We start from the raw sequence: 23,997 nt of genomic DNA, 5'->3' as shown, positions 1-23,997 counted from the left end.
GGAATCTGGAAGAAGATTAGTGAGGAGGGATGAATGAACAAGGGAATTGTGGAGGGAGTGATCCCTGTTGAATCCTGTTTGTGACTTCCTAAACAGATTTGCATGGATGCAATCCCCACATTCATTAGTTATCTCTTTACTGCGATAGAAACGTTATATATTCCATACAGTGAATGCTCAAGGCAACCGGGCACCCACACCGGCTCCTGAGGTCACTGAGGGGCGGTGACCAGAGAGCGATAAATATGTTCAACACTCTGGAGCTCTGCTGGGCTTTTGGAGGTGATGGAGGAACGGGCTCAGCAGAGCTAACTGAAAATAGGAAGTAAGGAATTCAACTTCACATGCCCTGTTTCATGAATTTATGAACATTTGGAGAGGCATAACATGATCAGGAATAGTCAGCTTGGCTTTGTCAAGGGCAGCTCGTGCCTTACCGGCCTGATTGAATTTTCTGAGGATGTGACTAAACACATTTATGGAGGTAGAGCAGTTGATGTCGTGTATATGGATTTCAGCAAGGCACTTGATAAGGTACCCCATGCGAGGCTTATTAAGAAAGTAAGGAGGCATGGGATCCAAGCGGACTTTGCTTTGTGGATTCAGAAATGGCTTTTCCCACAGAACACAAAATTGTTGGTAGATGGGTCATATTCTGCCTGGACGTCGCTGACTAGTGCTGTTCCTCAGGGATCTGTTTTGGCACCACTTTTCTTCGTCAGTTTTATAAAGGACCTGGATGAGGAAGTGGAGGGATAGGTCAGTACATTTACTGATGAGCCAAAGGTCAGAGGTATTGTGGATAGTGTGGAGGGCTGTCGAGGTTATAGCAGGACCCCGATTGGAAGCGAAACTGGGCTGAGAAGTGGAAGATGGAGTCTGATCCAGACAAGTGTGAGGTGGTTCACTTTAGAAGGTAAATACGATGGCAGAATATAGTATGAATTGTAAGACTCTTGGCAGTGTGGAGGATCAGAGGAATCTTGGGGTCTGATTTCATTTGCGCAGACTGACTGTGTGGTTCAGAAGGCACACGGTGTATTGGCCTTCATCAACCTAGTGATTCAGTTCAAGTGCCAAGAGGTAATGTTACTGCTATATAGGACCCTGGTTAGACCCCACTTGGAGTACTGTGCTGTTCGCCTCACTACAGTAAGGGTGTGGAAGCTATAGAAAGGGTGCAGAGGAGATTTACAAGGATTTCTCTGGATTGCGGAGCATGCCTTATGAGAACAGGAGAGTGAACTTGGCCTTTTCTTCTTGGACAGATGGAGGATGAGAGGTGACCTAACAGAGGTGTATAAGATGATGAGAGGCATAGATCGTGTGGATAGGCAGAGGCTTTTTCTCAGGGCTGAAATGGCTAACACGAGAGGGCACAGTTTTAAGATGCTTGGGGAGAAGTTACAGAGGCAATGTCAGGGGTAAGTTCTTTAGGCAGAGAGTGGTGAGTGCGTGGAATGGGCTGCCGGCGACGGTGGTGGAGGCGGATACATCAGGGCCTTTAAAGAGACTTCTGGATCGGTACATGGAGATAAAAAGAAGAGGGATGGTGGTTAACCCTAGGAGATCTCTAACGTATGTTCATGTTTGGGAGAGCACTGTTGGACGAAGGGCCTGTGTATTATGCTATGGGTTCTCTATGTTTCTCTGATTCTATGTTCTCAGTTCATTCCATACAGCCAATGCTCACAGCATCCTTTCCTCCCACTATCACTCTGTTACATTTGCTCCCGAGGCCACTGCCTCTGCGCTGAGAGGCGGTGACCACAGAGCGATAAAAACATTGTGCAACTCTTCTTGCAGCTCTGGTGGGCCGTTACCCTGGAAACGGAGGAAGTGGCTCACCGAAAATAACCGAAAAGGGAAATAACAAACTCAACATCGTATGCTGTGAGTGTAATTTTGATAAAGGTTAACACTGCAGCCATTTTGAAATGAAGAATCTAAAATTGTGAAGTCTGCTTTTAACATGCTGTATTCAATAATCCTCTGATAGTTCTGCCTAACAAAAAATGACAATAGTTAGCGATCAATAATATATTAACCTCTGCCGGAAATATATCCAGTGACAGCCCCAATCACCATCTGTTGCAACAAACTCCACAGATCGAGCACTCTTTGGCTGGAGAAGTTACTCTCAGTTTTAAAGGGAAGCTTGATTATTCCGAGGCTGTCCTCTCAGACCCCAGACTGATGGAAACATCCTCCACGTGTCCACTGTCTCCAGGCTGTTCAGTATTCTGTGGGTTTAAATAAGATCCCGTCCACCTCTGTACTTCTGAACTCAATAGAGTACAGGCTCAGAGTCATCAAATGTCTTTCATACGAGCGGTGGTTGATACGTTCGTGGCCCAAGGTAGAAGGAGTCCATTTTAGAAAACCCAGCACGTTCATTTTTCGACATAGTCCCCGCCTACATTTACACGCTCAGTCCAGCGGTCGTGGAGCAAACGGATCCCTTCTTTGCAGAATTCGACAACTTGGACCTCCAGAGTTGGTCGACAGTAAGGGTGATTGATATGTTCATGGCCTAAGGTAGAAGGAGACGAGTTATACAGCTCTCGTTACATGCACATTCAGATCAACTCTTTGAGTGATCATACATAAAGTTTGAAGTTAATAACTCCTCCATCCACCACAGGCCACAGACTTATCAATCACCCCTCGTACAGAAACCCTCTCGTTCCTGAGATTACTCCTGTGAACCACGTGAGCCACAGTTGTACTGAACACATCTGCTTCATTTCCAACGATTGGCAGACAGGAGACAAAGAGGGGCGATTTCCAAACACAGTTTGAACACCAAACTCACGGGTCTATTTCTACTGTTGCAAACACGGTACAGCCCATTTACTCACAGCCTCTCACTGTGAGGGATGGGATGGTAACTCATCCTCTCCTCGGTGTGGCAGTCATTTCTTCCACAGAAACTCCCGAAACAAACATCTGAGCCCAGAACAGAAATACTGGCTCAAAACCTCATAAACCCGGGCAGCTTGAACCCCGGGGCCATTGTACTTGGATCTAAAACGGTGATATCCCAGGACCTAACCTCACAGGGTCACACAGCTGAATCTGCCACTCACCGACCCCCGAATCCTCACACATCGTCCCCGCATCTCACACTGCGTGGTGTAATCAGAAATTTCCCCATAGCCAATGCCCGGCACCCCGAGGCTTTTGATTCATTGTGAAAGGAGGAACATCCAGCCCCCATCTGTGGAAGTATTGACCTGGGTCAAATCCCCGATACTGACAGCTACATGGGCCCAATGTTTCCCAGGGTTACAGCTCAAGCAGCAACTCGCCCAGGACTCCTTGTTGCCAGTAATATGCTGCAGTGTCTCGGCCATTCAGACTTCAAACACCAACACTCCGACATCAGCCTGTGTCAGAACGGGGACCTGATGAACCTCTGACCGGGCCAGAGATCGGGCTGGAAAACCTGGGCGCGGGGCAACAGCAGGCGGGTATAATGTTACACATTGTCTCCTCCAGATAAACTGAGCACATTTTATCATTATGCTATTGTTAAATGAGATCTTGCCCAGCACAATTGCCCGTCACATTTCCTGCAGGCTAATAGGAATAAAACATTTTAAATGTAAAATTGAAAGTCATGTGTTGGAAACTCGGTACATCAGATTGGATGTGTGGAAAGAGAAACTGTGGAAGACCCAGTATCTGAACCGGGACTGTCCAAGACGCTGCCCGATCTGCTGAAGATTTCCACCATTTTCTCTTTTTACTTTAAATGATGCACAACTATTAACTGATTACACGATATTTGTGACGGTCAGAACAAATTAGCACAAATGTAATACCAATATTCATTAGTTTTCTCTTCAATCCAATACAGGGATAATGCAGTCAATGCTCACAACATCCATCCCACCCCACTATCAATCTGTATTCTCTGCTTCCAACCCTCCTTCCGACAACGATTAATACAGCAGACATTTTAACTTTCAAGCGAAAATCGCAATGGCTGTCTTTAACTTATTCCGTGCTGTATTCAATAAACCCTCCAGTAGTTCCAGGTACAAACACCGATTTCAGTATCAACTCAGTGAGTCAAAAATACGTCATAATGAAGACAACGGCAGAAGAGAGATTGTTGATGGGATACAGGCTGGACAGATGTTGACCAAGATGGTGTGTATATATATATATATATGTATATATATATATATATATATATATATATATATCTTTGACGTGGTGGGATACAGGCTGGACAATGGTTGACCAAGATAGTTACACTTACATCCTTCATATACATGAGTAAAAATCTTTACGTTTCCGTCTAAATATGCAATGTGCAATTTATAGTACTTTATAATAAATAGTATGTTCAACAATAGAACTTAAAATACGATCTTGTCAGCATGAATTAATCATTCTCATAGCCTGGTGGAAGAAGCTGTCCCGGATCCTGTTGATGTCCTGGCTTTCATGTTGCGGAAACACGAGGAAATCTGCAAATGCTGGAAATTCAAACAGCACACACAAAATGCTGGTGGAACACAGCAGGCCAGACAGCATCTATAAGGAGAAGCACTGTCGAAGTTTCGGGCGGAGACCCTTCGTCAGGACTAACTGAAAGGAAAGATAGTAAGAGATTTAAAAGTAGTGAGGGGAGGGGGAACTGCGAAATGATAGGAGAAGACCGGAGGGGGTGGGATGAAGCTAAGAGCTGATAAGGTGATTGGTAAAAGTGATACCGAGCTGAAAGGATCATGTTTTCGGGAGGCCTAGGGAGAAAGAAAGGAGTGGGGGGAACACCAGAGGGAGATGGAGAACAGGCAAACATCTAAATATGTCAGGGATGGGGTAAGAAGGGGAGGAGGGGCATTACCGGAAGTTAGAGAAGTCAATGCTCATGCCATCAGATTGGAGGCTACCCAGCCGGTATATAAGGTGTTGTTCCTCCAACCTGAGTTTAGATTCATTTTGACAGTAGAGGAGGCCATGGATAGACATATCAGAATGGGAATAGGACGTGGAATTAATATGTGTGGCCACTGGGAGATCCGGCTTTCACTGGCAGACCGAGCGCAAGTGTTCTGCGAAACGGTCTCCCAGTCTGCGTCGGGTCTCGCCAATATATAAAAGGCCACACCGGGAGCACCGGACGCAGTATACCACACCAGCCGACTCACAGGTGAAGTGTCGCCTCACCTGGAAGGACTGTCTGGGGCCCTGAATGTTGGTGAGGGAGGAAGTGTAAGGGCAGGTGTAGCACTTGTTCCGTTTATAAGGATAAATGCCAGGAGGGAGATCGGCGGGAAGGGATGAGGGTACGAATGGACAAGGGAGTCGCGTAGGGAGCAATCCCTGCAAAAAGTAGAAAGTGGGGGGGGAAGGAAAGATGTGTTTGGTACTGGGATCCCGTTGGAGGTGGCAGAAGTTACGAAGAATTATACGTTGGACCTGGAGGCTGGTGGCGTGGTAGGTGAGGACGAGGAGAGCCCTATCCCGAGTGGGGTGGCGGGTGGATGGGGTGAGGGCTGATGTGCGGGAAATGGGAGAGATGCGTTTGAGAGCAGAGTTGATGGTGGAAGAAGGGAAGCCCCTTTGTGTAAAAAAGGAAGACCTCTCCTTCATCCTGGAATGAAAAGCCTCATCCTGAGAGCAGATGCGGCGGAGACGGAAGGATTGTGAGAAGGAGATAGTATTTTTGCAAGAGACAGGGTGGGAAGAGGAATAGTCCATGTAGCCTTGACAGTCTGTAGGCCTATAGTAGATATCAGCAGATCAAGAAAGGGGACGGAGGTGTCGGAAATGGACCAGGTAAATTTGAGGGCAGGGTGAAAGTTGGAGGCAAAGTTAATGAATTCAACGAGCTCAGCATGCGTGCAGGAGGCAGACCCAATGCAGTCGTCGATGTAGCAAAGGAAAAGAGGGGGATGGACACACGTATAGACTTGGAACATGGACTGTTCCACAAAGCCAACAAAAAGGCAGGCATAACTGGAACCCATGCGGGTGCCCATGGCGACACCGTTGGTTTGGCGGAAGTGGGAGGAGCCAAAGGAGAAACTACACTGGACGTCCATGGTTCCTCCGGCAGTTTGTTCTGGTCTGGATAACCCGTGTTAGTATGGAGAACGGGATTTTACACAATATTCCAGGTACAATCTCAACAAAACCCAAATAATTGTTACGGTAATTACTACACTTAAACACAAGAAAGCTTGCAGACACTGGAAATTCAAAGCAATACACGCAAAATGCTGAAGGAATTCAGCACAACAGGCTGTATCTAAGGAAAAGAGTAGACCGTTCGTCATTTTGGGCAAAGAGCCTTCTTCATTACTGATGCGGGAGGGGGAAGATATCTGAATGAATAGGTAAGTGAGGGGTAAGAGGCGAGCTAGCAGGTGATAGGTGGTTAAGGGCTGAAGATGAAAGAATCGGAGAGTTGTCAATAGGAGAAAGGGATGGAGGGGACCTGGGAGCAATAACAAGCTGGTGAGCAGAAATGAAAGTTCAGAGTAGGGAATAGAGAAGGTTTTTGGTGTGGGGGGGATTTGTTTAGTGGAAGGAGAATTCAATATTCATACAATCAGGTTGGAGGGTACCCAGATGGAATATAAGGTGTTGCTCCTCCACCCTGAGGACGGTCTCATCTTGGCACAAGAGGATGCCATTGATCGAGATATCTGAATGGGAATCAGAATTAAAATGCAAACACAAGGAAATCTGCAGATGCTGGAAATTCAAACAACACACACAAAATGCTGGTGGAACACAGCAGGCCGGGCAGCATCTATAGGGAGCAGAGCTGTCGACGTTCCGGGCCGAGACACTTCGTCAGGACTAACTGAAAGGAAAGATAGTAAGATATCCCGTAGTGAAACAGTAAGAAAATGCTTTTAATATAAAATTGAAAATAAATCACTGGAAACTCAGTGCAGGATTTTGCCTTTATGTCAGCAAAATGTGCAATATGTCAGCACACATATTGGCTGACTGCAAGATGTTTGTGGCGTCCTGAAGAGATTTGCATAAATGCAATCCCAACATTCATTCGTTATCTCTTTATTCCAATATAAACATCATATTTTCCATACAGTGAATGCTGAAGGCATCCTCGCATCCACACTGCCTCCTGAAGTCACTGTCTCTCCGCTGAAGGGCAATGACCAGAGAGCCAAAAAATGTTCAATACTCCTTGCAGCTGTGGTGGGCTGTTACTCTGCTGATGGAGGAAGCGGCTGAGCAGAACTAAAGGAAAATAGGAAATAAGGAACTCGACCTCACATGCTCTGAGTTTCATTATGACAAACATGAATACTGGCCTCTCAGCCATTTTGTAATGGGGAAGCTAAAATTCCAGTGGTTGTTTTAATCCTGCTCCGAGGTGTATCCATTAAATCTGTTGGTATTTCCATCTCTACAGAACCTCCAGCAGTGCGGAAGCTGTTCCAAAAACAAAACACGTTGTTGGATGCGGCCTATCTGCTTCAAATGGCAACTATCGGATATTCACAAAGTATATCACATGGTGATAACCATAAAGTGTACTTCTTTGTTCAATTAAGTGGCTAAAATTCCATCATGTTCTTGTGACTGCCAATAGCTTATATCTATGATCAACTCCAGGCATTGATTCATGTTCAATTCAGATCCTGCTACTGGACAGAATGACGGAAGGGAAGGTCTGCAGAAACAACTGAATATATTGAGATTGTAACCTCAGTTACTAGACTCCCCTACTGTTGAATACATCTTGTTCCTATCCGCTCCATCCGGACCTCAGGATTTCATGGAGGTTCCTGTTCCCACAGTCATCACCCCTCCATTGAGATCAGGCCCAGAAACACCAGTTGCTCCTCATACATAAAACCTTTTCAATCTAGAATCACTCTTGTGAACATTGTAAACAACAGCTTTAATGAGCACATTCCCTCGGATACAGACAGTTTGCCGGGGGAATAATTTATTGAGCCTCATGTACTGTTTCGTAGTGCCCAATTAATTGTCAAAAAAGAACATTGTGCTATCTGGTCAAGGAACCGAAAGGGATGGGGTAGATCTTCCATGATTTTTGAATGCCTTTATTTACCTGGGAGACAGATACAGAGACTATAGAAATCGGGAAAAGTTAGTCTTGTTATAGATTGTATGCGGATTACAGAACAGGTGCTTGCTGAATTAGAATGGACAAATCCCCCGGGCCTGACAAGTTGTTCCCTTGGACCTTGTGGGAGGCCAGTGCAGAAACTGCTCGAACACTGTCAGAGACAAATAAAATGCACAGAGCTATAGCTGATATTGAGGTGGTGGGATACAGTCTGGACAGAGTTTGAAAAAGATGGTTGATATATATCATTGAGCTGGTGGGATACAGACTGGACAGAGGTTGAAAAAGATGGTTGATATATTTCATTGATGTGGAGGGAAATATATTGGACTGAGGGTGGACAAGATGGTTGATATTTATCATTAACTTGAAGAGATACAGGCCGAGTCGGCGGTGAAGAAGGCAAATGCGATCTTTGCAATCAATTCAAGAGGATTGTAATATAAAAGGAAGGATGTGCTGTTGAGAATTTATGAAGTCCTGATGAGGCAACATATAGAAACATAGAAAGATAGAAAAGTTACAGCACAATACATCCTGAGCTTCCTGTAGAAGTAGTAGAGGCCAGTTCAGTTGTGACATTTAAGGTAAAATTGGATAAGTATATGGACAGGAAAGGAGTGGAGGGTTATGGGCTGAGTGCGGGTAGGTGGGACTAGGTGAGATTAAGGGTTCGGCACGGACTAGGAGGGCCAAGATGGCCTGTTTCCGTGCTGTGATTGTTATATGGTTATATGGTTATGGTTAATACAGGCCCTTCGGCCCACGAAGCTGTGCCCAACATGTACCTTCGAACGACCTGGGCTTCACCAAAAGTCCTCTATTTTCCTGAGCTCCATGTCCCCCTGCAGGAGTCTCTTAAATAACCGTATCGTTTCCTCGTCCACGACCGCTGCCGGCAGCTCATTCCACGCACTCACCACTGTGCAAAAACTTACCCCTGACATCTCTTCTGTACCCACTTCCAAGCACCTTAAAACTATGTTCTCTCGTTCTAGCCGTTTCAGCCCTGGGGAAAAGCCTCTTACTATTCACACGATCAAGGCCTCTCTTTATCTTGTACACGTCTATCAGGGCACCTCTCGTCCTCCATCGCTCCGAGGAGAAAAGGCCGAGTTCACTCAAGCTATTCTCATAAGGCACGCTCCCCAATCCAAGCATCATCCTTGCAAATCTCCTCTGCACCCTTTCTGTGGTTTCCACGTACTTCCCATAGTGACGCGATCAAAACTGAGCACAGCACTCCAAGTGGATCTGACCAGGGTCCTATATAGCCGCAACATTAGCTGTCGGCTCCTAAATTCAATTCCACGATTAATGAAGGCCAATACACCGCATGCCTTCTGAATCACAACGTCAACCTGCGTTGCAGCTTTGAGTGTCCTCGGATCCCAAGATCCCACTGATCTAGCACACTGCCAAGAGTCTTACTATTAATGCAAAATTCTGCCATCATATTTGACCTACTAAAATGAAACACCTCGCACTTTTCTGGGTTGAACTCCATCTGCCACTTCTCAGCCCAGTTTTGCATCCTATCCAAATCCCGTTGTAACCTCTGACAGCACTCCACACTATCCATAACACACCCAACCTTTGTGTCATCAGCACATTTGCTAATCTATCCCTCTAATTCCTCACCAAGGTCATTTATAAAAATCACAAAGAGTAGGTGTCCCAGAACGGATCCCTGAGGCACACCACTGTCACCGGCCTCCATGTAGAATATGACCCGTCTACAACCACTCTTTGCCTCCTGTGGGCAAGCCACTTCTGGATCCACAAAGCCATGTCCCCTTGGATCCCATGCCATCTTACTTTCTCATTACGCCTTGCATGGGTACCTTATCAAATGTTTTTTTAAAATCCATACATACTACATCTGCGGCAAAGCCTCTACAGATTCAGCACTTTCCTTTTGAAGTTAAGAGGCCTAAACCTGCTCAGAACACTCCAAGTGCTTCATAAAGTTTCAACATGATATCCTTGCTTTTATATTCTATTCCTCTTGGGATGAATGCGAACATCGCATTTGCCTTCCTCATCACAGACTCAACCTGCAAATTCACCTTTAGGGAATCCTGCACAATGATCCCCAAGTCCGTTGGCACCATAGTTTTCTTTTGTATTTAGAAAATAACTAAGACTTTCATTTCGTCTACCGAACTGCACGACTATACACTTCTCCAAACTGTATTCCATTCCTTTGCCCATTTTCCTAATCTGTCAATGACCTTCTGTAGCCTTTCTAATTCCTCGAAACCTCATGCACCTCGAACTATCTTCATACTATCTGCAAACATTGCAACAAAGCCATCAATTCCATTGTCCAAATCATTAACATATGACGTAAAAGAATCGGTCCCAAAACAGACACTGTGGAGTATCACTGGTCACTGGGAGCAATCCAGAAAATGATTATTTTATTCCCAGGCTTTGCCCCTTTCCAACCAACCACTGCTTTATCCACGTCAGAATCTTTCTTGTAATACTATGATCTCGTAGCTTGTTAAGCAACCTTATGTGTGGCAGCGTAACAAAGACTTTCTGAAAATCCAAATGCACAGCATCAACCGATTCACCTTTGTCTATCAGGCTTATTATTTCTTCAAAGATTTGTCAGGCATGATTTTCCCTTGAGGAATCATGCCCTCTACGGCCTATTTTATGACGGGTCTCCAAGTACCCTGAGACGACATCCTTAATCATCGGCTCCTATACCTTCCTAAACACTGAGGTCAGACAAACGGACAGATGGGTTCTCTTCGTTCCCATTCCTTTCTTGAAGAGTGAAGTAACATTTGCAATTTTCCAGTCTCTCAGAACCATTACAGAAGCTAGTGATTCTTGAAAGAACTTTATTGATGTCTCACGATCTCTTCAGCCACCACTTTTAAAATTCTTGTGTACACGCCACCTAGTCCAGGTGACATATCTAAATTCAGACCTTTGAGTTTCCCAAGAAACCTCTCTCTAGTTATGTTAACTTCACACATTTAATGCCCCCGACACCTGGAGCTTCCAATATACTGCTGGTGTCTTCCTCCATGAAGGCTGGTGAAAAATACTTATTCAGTTCGGCCGCCATTCCTGTCCCCATTTACTACCTCTCCAGTGCCGTTTTCCAGCGTTCTGATATCCAGCCGTGCTTCTCTGTTACACTTTATGTATCTGAAGAAACGTTTAGTAACATCTTTACTATTATAGGTTCGTTTTCTTTGGTGGTTCACCTTTACCTTCTTAATGACTTATTGTTGCCTTTTGTTTTCTGTTTGTTTTAACAACATTACCAATCCTCCAGCTTCCCACAAATTGCTGCTCTGTTACCATCCCTGCGAGTGACCGTTTCCCATCAATTCTGGCCAATTCCCCTCTCCTGCCTCGGTAATTCCCTGTACACCACTGTAATGCTGGTACTTCTGTAATACTGATACCTCTGCCTTTAGCTTCTCCTTCTGGAGTTTCTGTTTGACTCCCACTAGCTGAGAGACGGGGGACAGTGAGAGGGACTTTCCAAACACGGATTGAACACTAAACCCCGGTCCATGCTTACTGCTGCAAACACGGAGCATCCCATTAACTCACAGCGTCTCACTGCGAGGGAAGGAGAGGTAACTCGTTCTCTTCTTTGCTTCCAAAGGAACTCCAGAACTAAACAGCTGAGCACAGAACATTAATACTAACTCATCACTTCATCCGCCCGGGCAGCTTGACCGACAGGTCCATTTTATATGGGTCAAAACCTGGACCCAAGAGATTCGCAGATCGTCGCACGTCTCACGTAGAATTCCCCGCAGCCCATGCCCATCTGTCCGAAACGTCTGCTTTATTGGGGAAAGAGGAACGCCCAGTGCCATCTGTAGTAGCAATAAGCTCAGACGAACGCCAAACACTACAAATACTATATTCCTGGAGTCCCCATCCCAGGATGATAACCTTGGCCCAGGACTCTTTGCTGCCGCTGACGTAATTCGGTGTCTCAGCTATGCCCAGTTCACAAACTAACACTCCTGAACCAACCCATGACGGAATAGTAGCCGGTGGAAGCTTTGTCTGGACGGGGATCGGGGTTGAATTCCGGGCCTTGGGTCACAGCGCGGACGCGGATACCTTTCAGCAGGTAAACTGAAAACACTTGCCGATTATTTTATTGTTGAGTGGAGGGAGCATATTTGCCTTTTCTATCGATGCATAAATATTGACTGATTGCAAGATGTTTGTGGCAGCCTAAAATGATTTCCACAAATGCAATCCCAACATTCATTACTCATCTCTTCATTCCAACACAGGCATCATATATTCCATACAGTAAGTGCTCAAAGCATCCTGGAATCCACACCTGTTTCTGAGGCTACTGTGTCTGCACAGTGATCACAGTGCGATAAAATGTTCAACCCTCCTTGAACCCTACTAACCGAGCAAGAGGCCCACCAGAAGTAAATGAAAAAGGAAGTAACACTCTGAACCTCACATGTTTTGAGTTTCCTTATGACCACAATGAATATTGAACACTCAGCAATGTTGTAATGTTGAAATCAAAATGCCAGTATCCAGTCAATCTGCTGTTAGCTCCTTCTCCACAACACTTGCAGCAGTGCTGAGGCTGGTCATTAAATACGGTCAGTCTGCTTCAAAAGTCGGTTATCTGTTATTTACAAAATACATTACAGAACACATTGTGGTGATATTCATGAAGTTTCCTTCTTTGCTTAGTTAAGCGATTAAAAATTCTGACAAATTGTTGTAGCTTTGAATAACGTAAAAGTACAGTTGACAATACAGGCAACATTCTGACCCAACTACTGGATAGAATGGTGGAGGAGAAGGCTTGTAGATACATCTCAATGGTTTGTGAGGTTGTTTTCTCTGTTTCAAGACACCTCTCTTGATGAAAACATCTTTATCCGTCCACTCTATGGAGTCGTCAGTATTTGCTACGTTTCAATGAGTTTCCCTCCGCTAGCGTGCCCCATCATCCATTTGAGAACAGACCCAGGGACAGCAAATGCTTCACTTACATTAAGAAATCATTATTATAGACAACTACTGTAATGAGCACATTTCCACGAGTAATAAAATATTTGGTGGCAGTATATTTATTTGAGAAAACCTATTGTTTCCCTACTGCCACATTAACTGGACAAACGAACTTCTGACGATCAGCGTGCTTATGTACGCATGGAGCAAAAACAATGGGGGAGATCTTCAATGATTGATCTGGGTGTGCATGTACTTGAGAGACAGAAATAGAGACGATAGAAATGAAGAAACGTTCGGCAGGTCATGGATTGTATCCAGTTTACGGAATATGTGCTTGCTCTCTTGAAGTGAGGAGAGATGGATAAATCTCCAGGGCCTGACAACATATTCCCTGGAAGCATTTGGGACGCTAGTATTGAAACTGCGTGAATGCTAGCAGAGACATATAAAATGGTCATAGCTACAGATGATGTGCCAGCCGACCAGAAGAGAGCTAAATTTTCTCATTTGTGTGGGAAAAGTTCGGTAATAGAACATAGAACAATACAGCACTGTAAAGGCTATTCGGCCCACAATGTTGTGCCGACCCTTAAGCCCTGCCTCCCATATAACCCTTCACTTCAAATTCCTTCATATACCTGTCCAATCGACTCGTAAATTTCACTAGTGTTTCTGCCTCCACCACTGAATCAGGCAGTGCATTCCACGTACCAACCGCTCTGAGTAAAAAAACCTTCCTCTAATATCCACCTTGAATTTTCCTCCCATTACCTTAAAGCCATGTCCTATTGTATGAGCAGTGGTGCCCTGGGGAAGAGACGCTGGCTGACCACTCTATCTATTCCTCTTAATAACTTGTATAACTCTATCATGTCCACTGTCATCCTCCTTCTCTCTAGAGACTAAAGCCCTAGCTCCCTCAATCTCTGATCATAATGCATACTCTCTAAACCGGGCAACATCCTAGAAAATCTCCTCTGTACCCTTTCCAATATTTCTACATGCTTCCTATGGTGAGGCGACCTGAACTGGACACAGTACTCCAAGTGTGGCCTAACCAGAGTTTTATCGGGCTGCATCATTACCTCACGACTCTTAAACCCTCCACTTATGAAAGCTAACACTCCATACGCTTTCTTAACTACCCTCTCTACCTGTGAGGCATCTTTCAGGGATTTGTAGACAGGACATCTTTGTACTCCGCCTTGGAGTTTGTCGTTCCAAAGTGTACCACCTCACACTTCTCCGGGTTGAACTCCATCTGCCACTTCTCAGCCTACTTCTGCATCCTATCAATGTCTCTCTGCAATCTTCAACAATCCTCTACACTATCCCCAACACCTCGATTTCTCTATTATATCCATCCCATAAAACAAATTGTCCCAATGCACTCCTTCAAAATACTTGTGCATCTCATCAAAGTTAACCTTTCTCCAATCAAAAATCTCAACCCTGGTTCCAGTCCTATCCTTCTCCATAATTATATTGAGACTAATGGCATTGTGATCTCTGGACCCGAAGTGCTCCCCAAACACATACCTCCGTCACCTGACCTATCTCATCAGTTGAAATATTCAACACATTAATTCCCCAGGAATATTCTCAACAGTGTAGATATGTTTAAAGTCGTTTCACAGTGCTTTGTCCAATGCCCGACAGTTTCCCTATCGCAGATCTTTCGTAAGCATAACAACACACAAGATGCTGGAGGAACTCAGCAGTTTAGGCAGCATCTATGGAACTGAAAAATAAACCGATATTTCGGGCTGAAACACGTAGTGGAATTAGAAAAGGGAATGAGGAAGAGGCCCGATCATTGATTTGGAAGATACGGGTTGTTGTTCTGCTTGACTCTTAGCTCAATGTCTGCGTGCAAGCAGATGCTGGTTCGCTTACATTTCTCAGAACATGGCGCGGCCTTTATGCTGAAACCAGATCTTATCAGCAATTCACCCTTATGCGGGTGTGGAAAAAAAAGTCACATCAAAATTGTATTTTACTCTTTCTGCTGCAAGGTAATGCCATAGAATCTTTAACATCAATGTAAAAAAAATACCGAGGGTCGTCAACCAGCACCTTTAGCAGTTACAGTTGTTGCCCCATTTGCTGCGAGTTTAGAGCATTTAATGTTCACCTCAAGCTCGCATCATCTGCTGCTGTTTATTTTTTTTTTCATGATGTTTTTAAGTATATACATACAATAACGACATTCCACAAAATAAAGACCGTTATCACGTGTCTGGAAGCTGGTTCATTCCCAGACACAGTTACCAGTAAACGTTTAAATAGTGTTGATGTATGGGTGAGAGTGAGTGGAAGGGGCACAGTGATGTGGGTGTTCAGGGGTGATCAGAGGGAGGGGTAGCCCAGAATGTGGTTGTGGAACTTGGTAAAGCCATAGATGTGTTTCACTCTCTGAGGCAGATAGGGTGAGAAAGAAGGTGGGAGGCGAGAGAGAGACAGCTAGGAAGAGAGAAAGAAAGACAGCAGAGAATGAGAGGATGAGGGTAGGGAGAGTGCGGAGGACAGAGAGTGGAGACAGTGCGAGTTAGAGGAGGAGGTTGTGAGAGAAAGAGACTCGGGGATGGTGAGAAAGGGAGAGAGCAGAGCGAGTGAGATAGTAGGGAGGGGTGTGTTGTAAAGGGGGAGAGAGGGGGGAGTAAGGGGTAGGGAGAGAGAAATCAAAAGGTGAAGTATGATATGATGATGTACTGGTGGTGATATGACTAATATTTAAGTGCAATAATAATTGAAGGACACGAGGATGAGCTACTGTGGCCATTAGACTTGTTTGCCGGACGGCAGGGCTGGCAGCTCAGAATTACCGGGTTCCGTTGTTTGAGATGCAGGAATGTGGGAGGGATTAAAAGGGGCTGGTGGCGTTCCTATCTCGGGGGAAATGTCATGAGACTGCTCAGTTAGGGCAGCCTGGAGAATTCTTCCACATAGAACATAGAACAGCATAGCACAGGAACAGGAAATGCGGCCCACAATGCAGTGCCAAAGCAAATCAAAGCACACAAGCATTAATCCCTCCTACCTACACTTTGTCCATATCCCCAATCTTCCATACATCCATGTGCCAATCCAACCGTCTCTTAAAAACCTCTCATGCCTTTGCCTCCATACCAGGCAGCACTTGCTCCGAACACGACTCTCTGAATAAAGAGACTTACCCCTCACATCCCACTTCTGTCTTCAGTGTCTGCCCTCGAGTATTAGACATTTCAACCTTGGGAAACTGATAACCCCTGTCCAATCCATTTAAGCCTCTGATAATATTTTAAAATTCTATCAGATCTCTCATCAACTTTAGTGCTCCAGTGAACTACACATTTATCCAGCTCCTCATGGTAGCTCACATCCTCTACAGAGCAGCATCCTTGCAAACGTCCTCTGCACCCCCTCCAAAGCCTCGACTACAGTGGAATGACCAGAAATGTCCCAGTGCTCCAAATCTGGCCTTACTAGAATTGGACCTTAAGATATAGGAAATAAGTAGGTCATTCGGCCCATCGAGTCTGCTCCGCCATTCAATCATGTGCTGATCAAATTATTTTAGTCATCTACATTCCCCTGCCTTCTTCCCATACCATTTGATGCCCTGGCTAATTAAGAATGTCTGTCTCGGCCTTCAATACCCCAATGACGGCCTCCAGAGCCGCTCGTGGCAACAAATCCGACAGATTTACCAGCCTCTGACTAATGGAAGTTCTCCACATCTCAGTTTGAAAAGAAAGTCCTTCAACCCTGAAGTCATGCCCTCTTGTCCTATAATAGAACATAGACATTGAATAGTACAGCACAGTACAGGCCCTTTGGCCCACAATGTTGTGCCAACCCTCAAACTCTGCCACCCATATACCCCCCCCCCCACCTTCAATTCCTCTATATACCTGTCCAGTAGTCTCTTAAACTTCACTAGTGTATCTGACTCAGGCAGTGCATTCCACATACCAACCACTCTCTGAGTGAAAAACCTTCCTCTAATATCCCCCTTGAACTTCCCTCTCCTCACCTTAAAGCTATGTCCTCTTGTACCCGCAGTGGTGCCCTGGGGAAGAGGCGCTGGCTGTCCACTCTGTCTATTCCTCTTAATATCTTGTACACTTCTATCATGTCTCCTCTCATCCTCCTTCTCTCCGAAGAGTAAAGCACACAGAGAAACACGACTTACAGGGACGCCCTTCGGCCCATATAGCCCATGCGGAAACCATTTAAGCTGCATTATACCAGCCCGCTGCAGCTGCATCATAGACCCCCGGAAGCCTCCTATCCATGTACCCGTGCAAACATCGCCTAAACGTTGGAATCGAGCTCGCACGGACCAGTCGTGCTCGCAGATCATTCCACACTCTCACGACCTTCTGAGTGAAGGCGTTCCCCCTCATAATTCCCATAAACTTCTCACCTTTCACCCTTAACCTTTGATCACTGTTTGCAGTCCCACCCAACCACAGCAGATAAAGCCAGTGAACCTCCATCAAATCCCCTCTCAATCTTCTACGTTCATTAGAATCCTGTCCCATTCAATGTTTCCTGAAACCAGAGGCCCCGCAGACCCAGGAGCATCTCTGTGAATGTTCCCTATGCTCTGTACACCTTTCCCGTAAGTAGGTCACATCCGTAAGGGGCCGGGGTCAGGTTCCATGCCCCAAGCGGAGGGCAAGAGCCCGAGAGAGGGCAAAACGGGGCGGGGGAATAGCTGAGAGGGGGGAGGGGCATGTCGGAGGGGTGGGGGAGGGGCCAGATCTGTAAAAGCGGCCGTGACAAGTGGCGAGAGAGAGAGTGAGAGAGAGAGAGCGTCAGCGAACGAACAAGTGCAACAGAGAGAGAGAGAGATGGCACCAGTGTGGACAAAAGAACAGCCGGCCACGACAGAGGTCCATAAGGTCGCAGATGAGGTTTGTTCCAAACTCTTCCAGAACCAGGAGCACAGTCCTCCCCATTCCCACACACCTTAAACTGCCCTCCTCGGGGGGAAAGAAGAAAGAGGCGGGGTGAGAAATTGAATAAAATATATATTTATATTTATATCTCCAGGCGAGATAGGGGAAGGAGGGCAGAGGAATTTTCGAGCACGGAGAGGGAGAGAGAAGGAAAGAGCGGGAAGTAGATATATATATATGTGCGAGTGACGGGTAGAGAAGTAGAGGTACGGAATAGACAGTGCAAGTCCATTTGGAGCAGGGAGAGGAGAGGATTGAGTGTAGGACGGGGTGAATAATTGCGACAGTAACAGGGCGGAGGCTGGATGAAGGGGAAGATTGCGGAAAAATTGTGAGGTGGCGATATATGGGAGAGGAGAGGGGAGGGAGGTAGAGGGAGACGGAAGAAAGGGGGATGGGAAAGGGAGGGGGACGAGAGAGGGAAGGAAGGAGGAGGATAAGGGGGAGAGTGAGTGTTTGGATTAGAGGGCGGGAGGAAAATTGGAGAACGAAACGGAATGCGGGGGGCAGTTAGGAGAAAGGGAGGTGGAAGGAGGAGGAGCCAGGAGTGGAAAGAGGGAGAAATAGCAAGAGTGGGGGAATAGCGGGGTAATTGGAGATCGAACAGTGGTGGAGAGAGAGAGGGGGGAGGTAGAGAGAGAGGGAGAGGGAGAGAGAGACGGGGAGAGGGGGGGGATAGATCAGGGGAAGTGGGGAGAGGTGGGAGGGTGGAGAAAGAGTAGGGGAAGTGGGGATATGCGGGAGAGAGACAGCGATACGGGGAGAAAGAGCAGGGAAAACAGAGAAACGTGAGAGGCAGAGAGCCAGGGAGCCAGGCGAGATAGGGGAGGGAGGGCAGAGGACCTTTCGAGCACGGAGAGGGAGAGAGAAGGAAAGAGCGAGAAGTAGAGTGCGCGAGCGAGAGAGAGAGAGTGAGAGGGAGAGAAAGAAGGTAGAGACACGGATAAAAGGTGAGAGTTCCCGCAGGGGAATTGGAGAGATTGTAGACGGATACAGACGGGAGAGGGAGAAGAGCGAGAGCGAGACGGCAAAAGTGTGAGAACGAGCAGGGAATGAGGAATGAGGGAGCAGAGAGTGAGGCGAAGGACAGGGCAGGAGAAGGGGAGAAAGATCAGTGACGGAGCGACAGAGATGTAGAAAAGCCTGGCCAGGGTAAAGATTATAGAGGCACACAGAAAGAGGGGGAAAGAGCAAGGCTGGCCGAGAGAGCGGTAGGAGAGAGAGACGCTGAGGGGGGTGAGAGAGCAGGGGAGGCGGAGAGGGGGGAAGAGGGAGACGGTGAGGGGGTGAGTGAGCAGCGGAATCGAAGAGAGAGGGAAAAGGGAGACGGTGAGGGGGGTGAGAGAGCAGGGGATGTGGAGAGAGAAGAAAGAGAGAGACGGTGAGGGGTGAAAGAGCAGGGGAGGCGGAGAGGGGGGAAGAGGGAGATGATAAAATGATAGATCAGAGAGAGACGAGGAAGAGTGGGGCGTAAGGGTACGAGGGGGGGAAAGGCGAGAGACGGAACGAGGTAAAGCGGTGAAATGGAGGGAGGTGAAGTAAAAAATAAATGTTACCGCCACCCGCTTCCGGACACCCTTCCTCGTCCCGCTCTGTCCTCCCCGGGAGATACAGAAGTTTGTGTTGTCCCTGTCCAGGTGAAATCCGACGCGGAGAGTCACATCCACGCCTTAGAGCAGATATTCGTCGCGAAAACGTACCGTGAGCAGGACCAGACCATCATGCTGGGAAAACTTCTACTGATCAAGGTGGAGTTTCCACACAGAAGCCGGAAGGGAGCAGGGGTGGGAGGGGAATGGAGACCGGGAGAGGGTGGGAGGGGAAAGGAGACCGGGAGAGGGTGGGAGGGGAATGGAGACCGGGAGGGGGTGGGAGTGGAAAGGAGACCGGGAGAGGGTGGGAGGGGAATGGAGACCGGGAGGGGGTGGGAGTGGAATGGAGACCGGGAGAGGGTGGGAGGGGAATGGAGACCGGGAGAGGGTGGGAGGGGAATGGAGACCGGGAGAGGGTGGGAGGGGAATGGAGACCGGGAGAGGGTGGGAGGGGAATGGAGACCGGGAGACGGTGGGAGGGGAATGGAGACCGGGAGGGGGTGGGAGGGGAAAGGAAACCGGGAGGGGGTGGGAGGGGAACGGAGAGCGGGAGAGGGTGGGAGGGGAATGGAGACTGGGAGGGGATGGGAGGATAATGGAGACCGGGAGGTGGTGGGAGGGGAATGGAGACCCGGAGGAGCTGGGAGAGGAATGGAGACCGGGAGGGGGTGGGAGGGGAGAGGTGTAGGGGAGGTTAGGATTATCAGAGTCGGGAAGTGTGGAGGGGCTAGGAGGGGAAAAGAGCTCGAGAGGTGTGGGATGGGAATGGAGTCCGGGAGGGGGTGGGAAGCTAGAGGAGTACGGGAGGTTAGGATTAACAGAGACGGGAAGGGAGCAGCTCTGGCAGGGTAATGGAGACCGAGAGAGGGTGGGAGGGGAATGGAGACCGGGAGCGGGTGGGAGGGGAATGGAGACCGGGATGGGGAGGGAGGGGTATGGAGACGGGAGGGGATTGGAGACCGGGAGGGGCTGGGAGCGTAATGGAGACCGGGAGGTGCTGGGAGGGGAACGGAGACCAAGAAGTGTGGGATGGGAATGGAGATTGGGAGGGGTTAGGAGGCGAGAGGTGTACGGGAGGTTAGGATTAACAGAGACGGGAAGGGAGCAGCTCTGGCAGGGGAATGGAGACCAGGAGGGTGTGGCAGGGGAATGGAGACGGTGAAGGGTGGGAGGGGAATGGAGACCAGGAGGGTCTGGCAGGGGAATGGAGACGGGGAGGGGTGGGAGGGGAATGGAGACCAGGGACGTAGATGGTGTTGGGGAGAGGGAGTAAGATGGAGATGGGGACGGACGTAGCGGAGCAAGTGCATGACGGAGAGTTCAGGAGATGTAGGAGCTGGAGGGGGTGACGAGACGAGGAGAGGTTCAGGGGAGGTAGGAGGTGACGGAGACAGGGAGGGTTAGAGGGGAGAGAGGGGGATGACAATGAAGTGGACGGGGTGGGTCAGAGACGGGGCGAAGTGCAGGGGTCGGAGCGTGTGACGGTGTCGGAGAGGGGTTTAGGGGAGGGAGGGGGTGACGGAGACGAGCAGTGTCTCAGGGGAGGTAGGAGGTGACGGAGACCGGGAGGGTTAGAGGGGAGAGATGGGATGACAGTGAAGTGGACGGGGTGGGTCAGAGACGGTGAGAAGTGTAGGGGTCGGAGCGTGTGACGGTGTCGGAGAGGGGTTTAGGGGAGGGCGGGGGTTGACGGAGACGGGGAGAGGTGTAAGGGAGGTTAGGATTATCAAAGCCGGGGAGGGATGTGGGGGAGGGAGGGACGATTAAAACGGGGCGGTAGTGTAGGGTAAGGAGGGGTGATAGAGACTGGAAGGGGTGCAGGGGAGGGAGGGTTGAAGGAGTCGGAGAGGGGAGCAGCGAGGGATGAAGTGGCGGGGATGTGGAGGGAAGTCTCGCGAGAGCGCGGGTCACGGAGGTGGCAATGTGAAGGGGGTTAGCGGACGGGACTCCCATGACTAACCGAGTGACCCTGCCCACAGGTCGATATTGGAAACCCCAACAACTTCGTCCACATGGAGGTGTTCGTTCCCAGTAACAAGCTGCCAGTTCTGGTGGCGATCCAGGAAAACTTCAGTAACTGCGCTCCGCTGGAACCCTTGGTCTGAGAAACGAGAGTTTCCTGACCGATGCCAACCCCTCGCTGTGCTTGCGGCCCACCCCTCGGGAATATTCCCCTCCCTCCCCACGAAGCTCGTCACACGGGGTAGTTGGGACACCCTTCAGCAACCCATTGTTTAATGCTGGGTTTGGTTCTTCCTGTGCACAGATCCCAGACACACTCACACCTCCCCCAGACCCTACACACCCACCTCCCCCCCGCCAACTCACCGACACGTCCCGCGCTCCCGGAATACCAGCAGACCCACCTCTCCAGCTCGCTGAGGCCACCTGAACCGTCAGCTGTTCGACGCAGAATCTTTTCGCTAATAAAACGCGTTGATCCGATTGGCCGTCTGGTCGTCTTTAACCATCCCCTCTTTCGGATGCTGCGGGCGGGGGCAACGCTGCGAGGCAGTTAGTGCGGATGTGTGAGGGAGAGGGGGAGCTGGACGTATGCGGGCCGCTGACCTACAGTCTGACGGAGATCCAATCGGAGGGAGGCGGTCACGGCGACAAGGGGAGGGGGCGCGGTTCGAGGTGGCGTGTGGAGGGGAATCACTGCGAGGTGTGGATGGTGTCAGTGGGATGAGAGGGCGGGGTCAGTGGGAGGTGGGCGGGATGAGAGGAAATAGTGGGCGGTGTTCGTGGGAGGAGGGGGCGCGTCACGGACGAGGGGCGGGGTTTGCGGGAGGAGAGGTCGGGCTCAGTGGAGAGAGGGGGCGAGTGGAGAGAGCGGTTCGTGTTGTACAATCTGCGGCAGGGAGCGCCTAAGAGGGACACTTTTCAATCGGGGCGGCGATGGAGATTTTCAAAGGCAGATTTTCGGGGCAATTCACGAAGAAGAGCTCCGACCAGCGACCAGCCGGCCTCTGGGATTGGTTAGCAGGAGCAAGTTAAAGGAAGGCTGTGCCAAGCGCGGCGGCGGTGGTTTGCGTGGTGTTAGGTACACGCAACCCTGGGGAGAGTTCCTGTTACATGCTCGCAACCCTGTAAAACTATCAGCAGCAATTGGACACACCTCATTTTGCAGTTGACAGTCTCTATTTTACGAGTAACTTCTAAATTTAGCAACTTAAAGCAGGTTAAAAAGATAGCAGAACTATGCAAACGTAAATGTATCGATAAATTTCGCCAAGCAAATTGAAACTCAGGTGGTAATCGTTACAGTCTTACGATGGGATGTTAGAAAGTTCAGTTCAGTTCAAATGTACAGAGTTGTTGTTGTTGTGTTGAGGGAGATATTTGTAATCCAGGGCGAAATTAGGCCACAGTAAGGCCTAGTTCTAGTTTGGCCACACTTGGAGTACTGTGTCCAGTTCTGGTCGCTCAGTATAGGAACGATACTTAGAGGCTACTTGGAGAGAGTCCAAAGAGTGATCTCTTTGTTTCAAACGTTCCTCTCCCCTCCCCGTCTCTGCAAACTTCGTCCAGTTGCAGCAACTTGTGAGAGTCAGTTATCAATACTCGGGATCGATCTCAACTCACCCTTGTGCGCTGTCGGAAGTCCCACTGTGTGCGACTCCGCGAGAAAGACAGCTCACCTTGCTTAAACACACCCAGACTGAACACCAGCTGCCCATCATGTAACTGCTTCCTGCTTCTCCCCACCGATGGCAACCCAGAAGCCGACAGCAGTTCTGGTAGGTCCTGGTGTAATTCCAGAGAAATAGAAACACGAGCTGTTCGCCATAGCACAGGAGCAATTTTTGTCGTCAGCAGAAATCCAACGGCGTATAAATGTTAGTCTCATGCTTTCGGCGTTTTAAAGGGACAGTCTACAGAAAGAGTGAACCCTCGGAGTACATGACGTTGGACAGAGTCAGAGTGGTCATCTTGAGATCGCTGAGGCCTCAGGCAGAGAAAGCAAAGGAAAGTAAAGCGCGACGTTTAGGTCTTGTCCCCTCCACCCACTTTATAACCGCTCCGCCGAGACAGTGGAGATGTCGGGCAGGAGAGCTGAATGCTCCTTTTGCAGGGAGGCGTCCCTTCTCGCTGACGACTGCAACTGCGAAACGTGCCTCTGTCTGCAGCTTATCACAAGCGAGATTAGGATCATCTGAGGCACCATTTACAGGTTGCTCTGCACAGGCTCATGAGAAGTACAACAAATGCACAGAGCGCGAACTCTCCAGGGCTGAGGGTACTATTTCCATCTGTTTCTGGTGCTAAGAGAGAAAACAAACATCAATTTTAGATTGCGAAAACACATCTTTGTTTTTTTTTTGGAAATGATGACTGATCCACACGCGGAATCGTTCCGGACGCTGTCTCCATATTGAACATT

At 48.3% G+C, this 23,997-nt stretch overlaps 1 protein-coding gene across 1 annotated transcript; it reads left to right on the top strand.

The window, feature by feature from the left end:
* Positions 1-17,844: 17,844 nt before the first annotated feature.
* LOC132389283 (cystatin-B-like) lies at positions 17,845-22,058 on the top strand. Its single transcript, XM_059961780.1, has 3 exons — positions 17,845-17,976; positions 19,659-19,769; positions 21,593-22,058. The coding sequence occupies exons 1-3, from the start codon at positions 17,914-17,916 to the stop codon at positions 21,716-21,718; spliced, it is 300 nt and encodes a 99-aa protein (XP_059817763.1). The 5' UTR covers positions 17,845-17,913; the 3' UTR covers positions 21,719-22,058.
* Positions 22,059-23,997: the final 1,939 nt, after the last annotated feature.

Source organism: Hypanus sabinus, unplaced genomic scaffold (assembly GCF_030144855.1).
Source record: "Hypanus sabinus isolate sHypSab1 unplaced genomic scaffold, sHypSab1.hap1 scaffold_524, whole genome shotgun sequence".
Classification (NCBI taxonomy): domain Eukaryota; kingdom Metazoa; phylum Chordata; class Chondrichthyes; order Myliobatiformes; family Dasyatidae; genus Hypanus; species Hypanus sabinus.
This window is presented reverse-complemented; position numbering and strand designations above follow the sequence as displayed.

Excerpts from the sequence above, each read along its gene's own strand:
- LOC132389283 (XM_059961780.1), top strand. The coding sequence starts at position 17,914 with ATGGCACCAGTGTGGACAAAAGAACAGCCGGCCACGACAGAGGTCCAT. Across the intron at positions 17,977-19,658 it reads TCCATAAGGTCGCAGATGAG|GTGAAATCCGACGCGGAGAG; the intron begins GTTTGTTCCAAA and ends GTCCCTGTCCAG. Across the intron at positions 19,770-21,592 it reads GAAAACTTCTACTGATCAAG|GTCGATATTGGAAACCCCAA; the intron begins GTGGAGTTTCCA and ends CCCTGCCCACAG.